Source organism: Hyla sarda, chromosome 5, assembly GCF_029499605.1.
Source record: "Hyla sarda isolate aHylSar1 chromosome 5, aHylSar1.hap1, whole genome shotgun sequence".
In the NCBI taxonomy this organism is placed as follows: domain Eukaryota; kingdom Metazoa; phylum Chordata; class Amphibia; order Anura; family Hylidae; genus Hyla; species Hyla sarda.
In genome coordinates, this window is record NC_079193.1 from 263488127 (window position 1) to 263503745 (window position 15619).

Sequence of the window (15619 nt, forward strand, 5' to 3'; positions counted from 1 at the left end):
CCAAGTGCCTCTGCTAAATGTATATACTAGTTTCTTCATAAGTCCCTTTTTTTTCCAAATGTGTCATATTTACTGTGATTTATAAAGGTGCATCTTTGGATAACACGTATCTATTGTTTTTCATTGTAACTGTATTTATGACAACAAGAGCAATAATGTTTATTTCTCTTTTATTGGACATTGGATTTTGCTTGTGTGCTTCCAAAATGTTATGCAAATATATGAATCGGTGCGAAAAATATAATTCTCCATTATTATTTCATTTGCCTTTATGTTATAAGCTAAGGGGGAAAAATGGTCCTTGTGTTTTACTATGGAGGGAATAAATTGTTCAATTTGTGCCAATTTTGTGGTATTTAAAAGTTACAAATGAGGGTACGATCCATATTTGCAATATAACTTGCAACTTTTTACTCCTTTCAAAAAAAGTGGAGTTTAGCATGTGTCTCTTAGTGAATTTGACACATTCTAAAAAATTATACTATAAAAGTTCCAAACAAAAATACCCTATTATGTCACTAAATACTGATCCTTAAAGAGCAACCACCCTGAAGACCCAGCAGAGCTCACCCTATTGAAACTTTAAGGTTAGGTTCAGACTACGGAATTTCCGACAGAAATTCAGTCGTAAAATTTCCGTCAGAAATTCCGCTTGCTAAAGTGTAGTGTAGTGTAGTGTAGTGAATGGTTTTCCGTTCACAAATTCACACTTCTGAATTTGTGAAGCGGAAAATCTGCTTAGTAAATCCGCTTAGAAATTTCCGCCTGAAGAAAGGCGGTGCTCTTTCTTCAGGCGGAATTCCTCGCGGAACACATTGCAGTCTATGGGAGACTGCAGTGTCCGCACGGTCCTAGCGCCAACTTATTCAGTCGGCGCAGGCGGAACTCAGAATCTCCGGGCGGAAATTTTCTGACCGGAGATTCCGTAGTCTGAACCTAGCCTAATAGTATCCCATGTGTTGTCTCAGGCAACTTAACTAACAGGTGGATCAGTTTATTATTAAGATTTCAGAGGAAGATGGTTCTTTAGAAAGGGTCTGTTTGGTTTTCTACGGAGTACTTAATTCCTCTTTATGATCCTGATCTGTTTATGCTGCCACCATCCATAACATCTAGTCTGGCACTGCTACTTTATAACTTTCCACCTAAAAGATCAATACACTTATTCACCTTAACTGACTGCTAGACAGGAACTGTGCCACATTAAAGAGTACCTGTCATCAAACCATATTTTCTAAACTCACTCAGATTATATTCTCTAACTACTCCTAACACCCCTCCTGCCCTTAAAAAATTTCCGAGCTTTAAAAAGATCTAAATTATACCTTTCCCCTTGCTCACATTGTGTGAGCTCCCAGCAGGAGAAAGTGGGCATTCCCCAGCAGGCGGGATGTCACTGAAGCCAGCGAGAGCTGTGCCTCCTCATGCCCCACATGTATTTCCTGAGTTTGGTCTCCTGCCAAGTGGGGAGGAGACCAAACTAACTGTTTGACATGTGCAGGGACCACAACAGAGCCACCTAGTGGTTGTTTTTTTGTTCACAATGAAAAACATATAAAGGTTGAGAATTTTAACAGCAATTAAATAGCAAAGTGTCTTATAATGACATAAGGAACAATATATTAAAAGTTTAGTTTGGTATCAGGTACTCTTTAAGTAAAGGGAACTCATAATTATGATATTGCTTTTTATATGCATAAAGACCTAGCTAAACATTTTGGGGTCTAGGAAACAATAAGAGCACATACATTGACAGAAAGTTCATCTTTATGTATATGTTCTATCCATTCTAAGTGGTATCAATAGAATAAAGACATGTGCTTTAGAGTACACAACAGGGTTTGAGAGAACACAGTGATACCGTTTCTGACACCTGTCATTGAGTGTTCAATTTTCCTGCAGCACCAAGCATTACACAGTGCCCTTTATATCAACAAGTTGTTTTCTTAATGCAGGACAGAACAGGTCCTCCAAAGCGAAATACACTTTTTGTAACCATTCTGTACTCTGGCAATACCATGAGGATCCCAAAGTGACGACTCTCCTAAATTAATTTAGAATCATCTAATAGGATATATGAACATGAGTTTTCTAAACTAGACAATCCTTTTAATGGAAATAAATTAATATTAAAATAAAAAAAAATTGCATTTTAATTTTTTTTTAAACATTTATGGATTGTTCTACTGATCTATTTCATGAAATATCTGACAAGTGTGAGAATATTGGACACTGACAATTTGTCATCCATTGCCATCTTGTCCTTTTGTCTTTTGTTCAGGGATTTTTCCTAAGTCAGCTTTTTAAATCGAGCAGTGATTTCTATAAACAGCCCTAGGCTAAAAGTTATACTTTTGTGTCACTGCTCTGTTCACTTGTAACCTTACAGTTGAACTAGCATGACCTTGTTTAGACACTTTCAAGCACATACTGTGCTCATCCTATGACTCTCAGGTGCCTGGATACTTGCTTTTCTGATGTGATCCGTGTAGTAAACAACCCACATTACTTATGTCTGACGGTACACCTTCTTTGTCGTATAACTGGCTCTCACTATAATTTATTTGCATGGTTGTTTGTTTCTTTTGTATCATTCTGTCCTTGGACTTCAAAGCCACAGAGAAGTTTTAAACCAAATATTAAAGTGAAGTCACAATGTGACTAACTGTTTTAACCCTTTAAGGACCCGGGGATTTTCCGTTTTTGCATTTTCGGTTTTTCCTCCTTACCTTTAAAAAATCATAACTCTTTAAATTTTGCACCTAAAAATCCATTTTGTCCATAGCAACTATTACTTTTTGCACCACCAATTCTAATTTGTAATGACATCAGTCATTTTACCCAAAAATCTACGGCGAAACGGAAAAAAAAATAATTGTGAGACAAAATTGAAAAAAAACCCACAATTTTGTAAGTTTTGGGGGCTTCCGTTTCTACACAGTACATTTTTTGGTAAAAATGACACCTTCTCTTTATTCTGTAGGTCCATACGGTTAAAATGATACCCTACTTATGTAGGTTTGATTTTGTCGTACTTCTAGAAAATATCATAACTACATGCAGAAAAATGTATACATTTTAAATTGTCATCTTCTGACCCCTATAACTTTTTTATTTTTCTGTGCATGGGGCGGTATGAGGGCAAATTTTTAGCGCCGTGATCTGAAGTTTTTAGCAGTACCATATTTGTATTGATAGGACTTATTGATCTTTTTATTCATTTTTTCATGATATAAAAAGTGACCAAAAATAAATTTTCGTCTTTTTTTTTGCACGTACGCCATTGACTGTACGGTTTAATTAACGATATATTTTCAGACATTTCCGCACGCAGCGATACCACATATGTTTATTTCTGTTTTTATTTACACAGTTTTTTTTATGGGATAAGGGGGGTGATTCAAATTTTTATTAGGGAAGGGGTTAAATGATCTTTATTCACTTTTTTTTCCCTTTTTTTTTTTTTGCAATGTTATAGCTCCAATAGGGGGCTATAACACTGCACACACTGATCTTTTACATTGATCAATGGTTTCTCATAGGAAACCATTGATCAATGATTCTGCTGCTTGACTGCTCATGCCTGGATCTCAGGCACTGAGCAGCCATTCGGTGATCGGACACCAGGAGGCAGGTAGGGGACCCTCCTGCTGTCTCACAGCTGTTCGTGATGCCGCGATTTCGCCGCGGCGATCCCGAACAGCCCACTGAGCTAAACTGCAATGATTTACTTTCACTCTAGACGCGGCCACGGCATCATGCTGCGGCTGGCACGCCTCCTGCACGGGAGAGCCGCGGCAGAGCTGGGACCCAATGCAGGAGATCGCGGGGGGTCCCAGCAGTCAGACGCCCCATGATCCCATATGTTATGGCTACATATTTCCTTTAAAAAAGACCCTTTTGTTGTATACCTTAAAAAATCCATGTAGATATACACTACAAAAAGTCCATGTAGAGACACATGGTATAAACCCAGATACAGTATCATACCTGATGTTACAAGAGTTTATTACTGTAAAATCTAGTCGTTGTGTGTAGCTGTTACTTGGTATCTAGCTTACAAGTATATAGCAGGTCAACAAGGTTTACACTCAATAAATGTATTAAACAGATTATAACACGTGTTATTGAAAACTGGGTTAGTTACACTGTGTTTAAATAGCTCATTCATCTTAGCATACGCATACTGGCATGCTGCCTTATTTTTGTACTCCTTTTTTTCCCAATATTGCATTACACGGAGTTAGTTATAGCTCGCATGTGCCAACAACATGCATATAGCATTGATTTATTTTAATAGAAGCCAAGCAGCTTTTACTGTCTCTCATGTGCAAATTGCTGAATGATGTCATTTAATTAACCTTATTTGACTGTTGTGAATCCATAGCTGCTTTATATTTAATAGAAGTCAGGAAAACCATACATCTGTATTTACTTAAGCGCCTTCAAACATATGTAATTTTAGGTTATGCACAATGCTTTCCAAACTTTAACTTTTAAAGCCAACAACCCCTATAACAGATGTAGATGTTTTCGTGAAGTAAGGGGTGTAGTTGGAGATACCAAAACATCCTTTGTCAAAGTAGCTATTGTCTATTAGACAGAGGGGGCCTTCTGCTGAGTCCTTACACGGAAGGGTTGTTTTACCTGAAAGGCAGGGAAAATGAGATGGGTTCTTTGCACCAGTAGATTTCTTTATCACAAAATAGTGGCTCCAAAGCTCTTCTGTTCCACTGGTGGCAGCGTATCTTCTTAAGAACAAAGGATCGGGCATATTAAAATCCAACATGCTAAGGCTTCTTTTCCCCTAGAATATTCTTTCATCGTGAAAGATGGGAGGCTACCGTTAATATGATGGTTGCCCAGGCCCAATAAACTTGAAGGGTTTGGGCAACTTTTATCAGAACTTATAGAGCTGCATATTTAGTCATCAAAGAGCCAGAAAACTGTTCTCTAGTCTGAGGATGCTGACCACAACCAGAGATCTTTCCGGAAACTGTGAATTATGTGACATTTTCATTTGGTAATATGCTATTTCCCTAGAACATTTAAAAGAGAGTCAATAGCTAGACAGGCTCATGCCTTTTTCTATTATATCTTAAGGGAATCTGTCAGCTGTATTTGCTGCTATGAGCTACAAACACTGTTGGATAGCTATTAAGGTATAAAAGCTAACTGTACCTTTACTGAAAAATTGAAAAATTGCCTTTCTACTTCTCAATCAAATATCAAGGAAGCAAGGCCGAGCTGCCCAAGTGTCACAGTCTGGCACACCTCCTCGCTCGCTCTCATCTCCTAGCACCATTAATTGACACACAGAGCCCTGAGCATCAGTCCAGGAGATTGAGAGGTGAGGGCGAGCAAGGATCCATGCCAGGCAATGGAACGTGAGAAACTCAGTCCTGCCCACTTGGCTGGAAAAAAAAATATTGAAAGTTTGGCAACTGCTATCAGTTTTAGGAAGGGTACAGTTTGCTTTTATACCCTAACAGCTATCTACAGTGTCTCCAGCTCTTAGCAACAAATAGAGCTGACATATATCCTTTAAGTAGCACATATGTATTTAAATCATAACACTTTGCATTATATAGTGATATTTATTACAACCTACTCTAAGAATTCCTGATATCTGGAATACATGTTTTCTCTGAAATTAACTGGCAAGTACCCGGCATCCACTCAAGAACACTGTTGCCACCATTTGATAGATGTTCTGTGAAAAAATGCTAGCAACACCTGTAACAGAAAAAAGTTACCTATAATATGCTATATTAATCATTATAACTAACTCATCAACTGTGTATTGAAAAGCCTCCATTGCTGGTTACTCTTTATTGTGTGGGTATAATACAGAAAAAGGCCATATTTTCCATATGCATACTTGATATTCTGACTATAATTACTCGATGACTTCAGAATGATTCGGTACATATAATCTTTGTGTCATTTTAGAAAGTGAAAACTGTGATACTAAGTATAGCTCTAAAAGTTAAAGAATGAATATCCATAAAAGAATGTAGTGTAGTACAGTCTAGTAGATATTGATATCTGTATTGTAACAGCGGTATCACGTCTACATTTGGTGATAAATGACAATGCTGAGATATGTGACAAAACAAAGTATTACAGTGATCAGTTACCTCCAATTACTTGTATACAAATAAAGCTTTTTGATGTATTTATGATAATTGTTGTGTTTCCCGTTGTTCATTTACATGAGACATTGTATTCTACAATTATAAAGAGCTGGCTACGTTTCCTTCCTCGAGAGGAGATATTTAATACCATAAACTTAAAGTAATGGAAAATTTGTACATAGTGCTTCAATTAATAGGCACCTTCAACCTCAACCTTTTAAGTAAAATCTAGACATCGCCTATTCGGTGAACATCCGTATTACGTTGTGACTCATGGACTATGGCACAGGATCATCAGGGAATAAGTGCCAACACACATTATAAGAACTGAGTTGGCTGAATCTACCAATTTGGTGTCACCAGCCAACCAAATAACGTATATTGGAATGTTCTAATTCTCCCCCAGTGGCAGATGTTAGGGGAGAAAAGCATTGAGCATGTTGAATTTCAACATGCCTGATCCTCACTTCTCACAAGAGATAAACTGCTTATTCCTCTCTTCCCATTAAGAACACATGCACACCAAGCCAAGCTATGTACATGGCCAGGTCGGTAGAAATAGATGTAGGCCATGACAAATAGTTGTTCCCTATTGTTGGTCCCTATTTTTGGATTATAGTCACTGATCCATACCATGTAGGGATCATGGCTAGTACGGTCTGCATTTTAATTCAATAAAACTTTATTAAGTGTATGCACCTTAAAGTCATATGTCTTATCTTGATAAATAACTTATGCATTTTCAGTCATTGTATTACAAAGTGTATACAATTTATAATAACACATACAGCTTGAACAGTATTTATTAAAAGGGTTAACACATACTTCTAGTAAGTAAAGAAACTGTTACAGTAAAGACATATTATGATCCTGTGCATAGACATTGCAACAAGAATGAAAACAAAAGAAAATGGTGAAGGAATTCAATCAGTTTTACATTACAAAGTAACTTAAAAAAAAAAAAAGAATTGAGTCTTTCAGTACAAATTTTTTATGGGCTCATCTTGGCTTAAGTTTAAAATGTTAGTTATAGTAGCCTAAATGATCCCCCGCCATTGCTGTGTCGATTGTGTCCAGTCTCTGTTTATCAGTGATTCCTGCTTTAACTTTTACACGCAGAAAATGGGCATTCACTGGTAATCACAAGTAAAGGTGGGTCACTGCCAGTGATTGACTATTCGGCCATTTTGTGTGGATCAAGACAAAAGCAAGGAATCAGCAAGGACTAGACAATCTGTTGGATATAAGATGTGTATACATTACAGATATTATTTTCTGATACAAATGATGCGTGTTAACTGGTAACTGTACCCTATATTTTGAACCATTTATTAAAGAGGTTGTCCTGAACTGTTTTAGGGCTTCAACTTGCTTTAAAATAATCAATACTGACCTTCCTGATCCTCTTATGCTGCTGTTTTGGCAATGCCTGATCTCCTCTGATCACAGCTTCCTGGAGAAATTCTAGATACATAACAGATACCTGCTTGGCCATCACTGGCTGTAGTGGTGATCTGCCTCAGCTAGTGATTGGCTGAGCAGACATTTCCTGTGTGTCGAAATATCATCAGAAAGTACTGATCAGAGGGGATAAGGCACCATTACAACCGCTGGGGATTTGAAAGATCAGTATTGGTTATTTTAAGTCCAGCCTGAGTTATAAAAATTGTTTTTGCAATGCTAGACAAGCCCTTACATAATAAAGAAACAGAGAGAAAAGCCTTTATAGCTCATGTGCAAAATCTCTATAATGCAATGAACCTTCTGCTTTGCTCAGGAGAGAAGGGCCCCTCCTCCCGTGCCAAAGAAGCCATCGAAAGGTCAGCCCCCATTGGTCCGGGACAGATCTCTGGAAAGCACAGAGAGACAGCGACATGAGGCCCGGAAGCGGCTGATGTCTGCAAAGCGTGCTGCGTCTGTCCGACAGAATTCAGCTACAGAGAGTGCGGATAGCATTGAGATCTACATCCCAGAGGCTCAAACCAGGCTATGAAGCCATCACAAGCAACACTGGGGGGATATTATATATCTATATATATTTATGACACAAAGTTACATATATAATATATCCTCTAGTTTGGTTTGGAAACACAATCATGTGTAAATGTTATTTTGTATTTTTCTTCTCTTTCTATACTCTCTCTTTTACTTCAGTCATTTCCACCTAGCTGTCATGAAGTCCCTCTTTCAGATTGTGCTGTAAGCAGTCAGTTCTCTGAGGCTATGATCCTGCATCTCCCCCTCTCACTCATTTTACCATTATGACGATCTATAGACATCAGTCACTTCAACTGGACCTTCTTTTATTTTACATGCATAAAATAAAGGAGGGATAACTCCTTTGTATAGCTTTCCTTATTGTGCCATGTTTTATTTACCTTTTGTCTAGAGCTACAGTAGTCTGTAATCTAGTGTACAGCAATAGAAAATTGTAGGGTATACAGTACTGTGGACTCTGATGTCTTCCTATTCTAAATGTGAAAAGCATGGGCTCGAATTCCCAACTTCTTTTCTATGTAGAGCAGATGGAGCACTTTATTGTAGGCCACAGGCGCACCTCTCCCCAAAGGCAACAGGTGACAGAGGAGAATAGCTGTACTTCCAAGGAACAGGCGGGCAGGTAACAGATCTGTTCACATTATATGACTTTCACACTTGCCTGCATGATCCTTTATGACACATGCTTATGCTATTACAGGAGTGCACTTATATAGATTATCCCACAGTGAAAAAGATCTATACAAATTTATTTTGTGTTTTAATAAGATCCAATGTTCAAATTTCAAATAAAATGAATTTGGAGGAAAGGGGTTTCCAACTTTATTCTACTCTCCATTTGTAAGATCAGGAGTCCACAATAGTAAACCTGCTTATATAGATCTCTTTTATTAAAGATTTAATAGAAATTCTAGAAATTTGGCAGTAATACACATAACTGTAAGGGTCCCATATCATTCCTTGCATTATTGGAAACATACTTTACAGGTGAACTTGTGTGTATCCCAAGACAGCAAAAGGGACTGGATTTAGTTGGTAGCATGGACATTTACTATGCTATTTAAACAGAAGCAGAGGCATGAAAAAGGCTTCAATCCACTATACAATTTGCGGGACAAAATGAGTTACATATAACTCTAGTGCACCCTTTTATATCAGTACTAGACAAGACCTTAAAGAAGTTTTTCAGGATGTTTTTATTATTAAATAATATGCTGCTGTGGTGGAGATGGGGAACTAAAAAAATCAAAACATACCTTTTACCTAGCCCCACATGCCGCTGGTTCCTTTTGTCCAGTCCCCCGATCTTCTGTCTTCTTCCTGCCTTAAACAAGCGCTGGACCTGCCGGCTCAGCCAATCACTGGCCGCAGTGCTGTCCTGTCTCGACCAATGATTAGCTGGGTGGGGGGGGAGCAATCCTGCTTTAAGCGCTCATCTCGGAAGCAGGAAGAAGATCTGAAGATCGAAGAACAGGGGCTGTGGGTGATCGGCACTAGGTAAGTGGGTTTTTTTCTATTTCCTACTGTCCCAGCAGTATTGTATTTTTTTTTTTTAAAGGCCAGAATACCCCTTGAAAGCCAGAACACCTCCAAACTTTATATGGGATGTTACCTTAGAAATATTTTAGAAATACCTTAGAAATACCTTAGAAATATTTTGCAGCTACAGTCTCCAGAAGACAAGACAACTACCATTATTTCTATAGAAGAAAGAGTAAGAAATGTTTGGATTTAGAGAATGCTCACTTCAATATACAGTACTTACTTATGTATTCAAAATGCCACTTACAGCCATTTCCTGCATCAGCATATATTAACCCATAAAATGACAGTAGTGTTTAGTTTATCAAATACAATAACTTAAAATAATTAAATAGAACATTTCATTATGTTTTTGTATCTTTTTTATTTTTATTTATTTATTTCTTCATTTTTTGTACATATTTTGCTCGGTGCCTGTGTCTACTGTAGTCCAATAATAGATAATGTTATAAAATACATATAATGATGCACTTTACCTTAATACGGACAGAGAACAGGAGCTCAGGAGAAATCCCCACGCTGTGATCTTCATCTTTAGCGTTTGCTTTTAGACATGGCATTACTCTAGAATAGAACACATAGGATCAATCCATGATAAAGTCCCCATGTGTCTAACTCAATTGTACAGAAGCAGAAGAATTGCTAACCACACTGACGCATAGTAATGCACAAGTGAATATGACAACTGCTTTCAATGTGTCATACAAGACTAAGAGCAGCAGATGCACACATAAATAGACATATATGCCATATTTTCAATATGCATAATCCATGGCTTCATTCTAAATCATCAAACATGACATGAATCAATTTTAGGTAGAAAACCATTAGGCCCTATACATAAGATATCAAAGTCAGAACTACCACTATAAGATGGAGCCTTAAAGAATAAAAGCTTTTAAATTGCACTGATAAACTACATAATGCTACTATCACCCAAACTATACAAATATACTCACTATGATGATACACAATATATTTAAACATTTATATAATATATATTTAATAAATGGCACCTAAGAAAGGAGGAAATTATATAAAGAAATGTTTAAGAACTCTTATTGTACCAACACCACCAGCAGCTTCCATAACAGGAGACTCCTTCTGCGCCTTTCACTTGCATATGGAAATTATAAACAAAATGCATGTTTGCTAAAAACTGGAGATCCTTAAATCTCAATATTGTTTTTTACAAATTCATCCTATAATACTAATAGGTAATAATTACTCATGGAAACACTTTGGTCACATTAAGTTGGTCTTAAAAATTCAACCTATATGGTCAAAATAAAAGAAGTCACTGGGTCTCATTTATTAAAACTAACAGAGGAACTGGTCTTGTTGCCCATAGCCACTTCATTTTTTATTCTTCTTTGAAAATATAAAAGCTTCACTGTGATTGGTTGTGATCGACAGCATAGCGGTTTTTTTATGTTAGACAGTTTTGATGACTATGAGCTGCTTGCAGGTCCGTCTTTTCAATATAGTGAGCCTCATTTACCATAACAAATTGAAAAGTTGACCTTTCTATCCATAGCAGCCAGTCAGGGGTCCACTTCAATTTTTTACATGGTTCTGGAATCATCAGAGATGCACTATGATTGGTAGCTGTGGACAACAAGGCCATTTTTTTATCAGGCAATAAAGACAAAAATAAAAATTTTGTGTGACGACATACATAATTTTTGCTACACAACTTTTGCCTATGTTTTCTTGGCAATATGACATCATCTCCATAAGGGTTAGATAAAGGAGAAACATTGTTGGAACATCACAGATTATCTGCTTTGGTGGCAAAAAAGTATAGCATTGATAGCAACGCTAAAAACATTATGTCGGGGGATAAAATTCTAATGCTTGCTTGCTTTGCATACAGTTGGACATTCCATAGCACTCTGAAAAATAGATTGACTTTTGCTCTATACTCTTCTGCTCTATACTTTGAGTAAGGCTGATTTTACACAAGTGGCCATAGATAGACAAAAAGCTAAAACAATTGTAAGAATTAGCAAAAAAAAAAATACTATTTCTTCATTCTTAATGTAAAAAAAAAAAAAAAAAAAAAACCAGACCGACCACTTCTGCACAATATAGTAAATAAACAAGATGGGGGAGGGGTTGTTCTTTTCATGCAATTCTAAATAACCGAATACCTACCTTCTCCTGATCAGGAGGAAGTTGATAGACAATCAAACCTCTTTGAAACAACCACTCAAAAGTGCACAAGAAAGGTCTTCTATGGATGTGCTCTTCTCAGAGAAGACATAATAACTGTGGAACTGAAAATTTGGTCTGGGTAAGGGGGTAGTCTTCATACAGAGGTGGCCTTTTAGAGAGGATTTATTTTACCTGAAAAACATTTGGTTGAAACATGTACTACACATAGCAATAATGGAAATTAATGGGCAGTAATTTTTTGATACCTTTAAAAAAAAATCTTTACTGAAGAAAGAGGTTGTAATATTGATTTACGGTCACAGATTAACCTTTTTCATACATGTAGGACCCAAATTCTAATGGTCATTTGGCAAAGGGATATAGTAAAGGTAGATATCGAGACATTTCAATTTTATTCCCTTGCTCTCTTTGAAACTTATCTTTTCATACTGTAAGGGAAGCTGAAATAGGTACAAACTGCAAAACATCAACTTTTTCCACATTACAAATTTTGGAAAGGAAAAGAAGGTGATATTTAAAGGTTACATTTCAAATACTAGATGAAACAAAGCCCATCATAAAAAAAAGAACATAATATTGGACTGGTCCAGACTTCATCAGGTTGACCTAGCCCATCATTTTCGAAAACAGCATTACCCTACTCCATCTGTTGTGTCTGGTATAGCAGCTCTGTCTCGTTCATGTTTTTCCAGCCAATGGACTAGAGTAATACAGTTTATATGGGGAAAAAAAAGCTAAAATATTTTAAGTGTTATTTTCATAAAAAAATTTAAAACTTTTGACATGTCAAGGTGACCTCTGCCAGTCGCTAGAACATGTGAGGGAGAAGCATTCAGCTGAGCTCTTCTTCTCTCCACAGTCACTTTGCTGCAGGAGATGGGCTCCAGAGACTTTCTAAAGAATCTATCTCACAGAGAGTAGATGGCAGGGAGAACAAGAACTCAGCTTAGTGCTTTTCCCCTGCTTATTCCAGCGATCGGTGGTGGTTTTGACACCTGGACCCCGACTGAAAATTTTTTGATGTATCTCTATGACATATGTCTCAAGTTTTTGTAAATGACAGTGACTTTTTAATCCAGTTCCTCGATTTTAACCTTTCTAGCTATTTGGTAGCTCCATGGGCAAGATTTATATACTGGCAAAGTCTCTTCTGTGTTCTCACAATAGGATCAAAATGCATTTGTTGTTTTTCCACACAATGGATAATAAATGTGATATTTATACATTTTCACTAGTTTTGACCTACCTATAAGTTTTCACACATTGGAGGAAATTTACTGTATGATAAATGTCCGACATGCCAACTGCGGTATTTACTACTTTGGCGAATGTTGGATGGTAAATCCCTGACCAGATCTCTTCTTATTTTGCGAACCTTGTGTCAAAAATTGTTCCAGAAACGAGCCTTTTTTATTAGTAAATTAATCAGAAAAACATATATCTCCCTGAACGTGAATATGTTAAAAAACACAAATGTGGGACATGGAGATTAGTAACTTCCAACCAATATAAATTTTTTTATTGATTGGTTTGGACGTTCAAAACTTCAGACAAAGAAAAGAAATGCGCTGTTTCTCTATATTACTAAGATCTGCCTCCTAATCCACTTTGTCAAGCACTGCATTTCTTAATAAAATTTTCATATGCAATTGTGAAACCCAAGAACAGCACTCAACTCAATGACAATAAGCCCAATGTGTTTGCATAAAATGTAACTCATACCCAGTATCCCACCAAAGAGTCTTTGAAATATTCTCATTACAAATATTAGTTGCATTCATGTAACATCATAGACAAATATAGTATAATATATACATTCAAATTGGTGATATGAGTTGTATTAAGTACTAAGAGTTGTTTAAAAATTGAGTATTATATTTTTTGCAGATGTTGCCATAACTCTGGACCTTTTTGTAATGAATGTTGATGAATAAAAATGACATTTTTAATATTTAAATGGAAAAAAATTATTTATTTATATTTCACTTCATTTTATCTGTATTGTCACTGTTTGAATGTGCACCTGAATTATACTTACAATTGTGCATCAATTCTTCTATTTTTTTTTCTTTTGTATTTGATTGCATAAAATAAAACCATACCTGGAATGTGACAAGTGTCCTATCTGCATTCCCAGTTGTGATTTTAAAAAGTGTTTTGTTTATTCCAATAAAAGTTTTAAAACTGGAAGCATTTTGATAGATGTGAAAGAGCATTTGTATGCTTTTATAGACTAGAACTTTCCTCAAGTCACCTTCCAAGTTTGGTGCGTGGACTGGAAAACTGTAAATAAATTAATGTTTCCCATAATGTAAAAAAAAATAGAAAAGAAAAAAAAAAAAAAGATGAAATGGAATAAAATTATTAATTCATTGATTGTAATGGTTGTGGCTGTTTTTAATAAAATAGTTGATATCATTAAACAAACATTAAAGAGATAACTCCAGGGAACTAAACCCACAGCCCATCCTTTCCCTCCCATCAACTTATTTAATTGTGCTAATATCATTCATAAGCAAAATAGCGCTGTTTCTCCCCATTGGTTGTCCCTTACATGCATGAAGTGAGGGAATGACATCATCCAGCCATTCACTTAGTGTCTGTCCAAATCCTTCTCTGGAGGCAGCTCCCACCCTCCTGAGAGACACAGACCATGTGATTTCTGCCCTGCACTAATGAGTCATGCTCCCATTAGTGCTGAGAACTGGGAGGTGTGCAACCTTAATCAATCAACCTCATCCACCTAGCAGAAGCTGGACAACACATTCCTCTTATATAAACTGAGACAACCATTGGAGGAGCAGCTGCCCCATTACTACTTCTCTTAACAAAGTTGTCTACAATAAAGCATCTGAGAGGTTATTTCCAATTATCTGCTCTGAATTGCTGCTTTATTGCTATGCTATGTTTGGTTAAAGTATGATAACATACCAGGTAAGTAAAGTTTAAAATAGAAAGATACAGCACATTTCATTTATTGCACATTAACAGGGACTGTCTAGAATTCATTGATACTTCTCAGAGGACCGGTCAGCTCCCTTGACCTGTCTGTGTTAGTAAATATTAGATAAAATTAATCTGAAGCATTTTTTCTGACAAAACCACATTGGGTGGGGCACTTCTTGGTTTGATTGGTTGATTAGTTGGCAATTTATTTATACATTTACAGGAGGAACAACAGAGGAATGGAACCGTGTAGAAAAAGATGCAGCAAAATTGAATATGATCAAATTCAATGATAAAAATAATATTTAATAGATACCTTAGGAAACTCCAGTGATGTGAATCTCCATTTATAGACACTATCACCAGAACTTTCCAAAGTAGACATGTGTGTTGGGTGACTGTCAGCAGAACTAGTACTCAGCAGGAAGCTCAGAGGAGGAGAGAGATATTGACTGGCTCCACCTGTCTATATATGGATAGTTACAATATATAATCTGTTTATATAAGGTAGCAGTCCATATTTTGACATCAGAGCTTTCACAGGGATTCTGTATCCCATAGTATACCTATACACTACATTTGGAAAGTTTTTGGACCCTTTTCACTTTTTTCACATTTTGTAATGTTGCAGCTTTGTTTTAAAATGAAAACATTCTGCATTCAATACCTCATAATGTGGAAATCAAATTTTAGATTGTTTTGAAAATTGTTATAAAAGTATTTAAAAAGTAATTAAAAGTTATTGAGACCCTTTTCTCCCATTTCTCTGGATGATCTTTGAGATGTTTCTACATCTTGATTGGAGTCACCTGTGCTAA

The 15619-nt window shown here is 36.5% G+C and overlaps 1 protein-coding gene across 5 annotated transcripts in view; it reads left to right on the forward strand.

Annotated features, from left to right (window-relative positions):
• The window catches only part of DLGAP1 (DLG associated protein 1), a 668048-nt gene extending 654003 nt beyond the window's left edge, over positions 1-14045 (forward strand). For all 5 annotated transcript variants that reach the window (XM_056521639.1, XM_056521637.1, XM_056521640.1 and 2 more), the window contains one exon: positions 7915-14045. In XM_056521639.1, coding sequence (XP_056377614.1) covers positions 7915-8130 — 216 coding nt within the window. In that variant the 3' untranslated portion in view covers positions 8131-14045. The remainder of the gene's footprint in view (positions 1-7914) is intronic.
• Positions 14046-15619: the final 1574 nt, after the last annotated feature.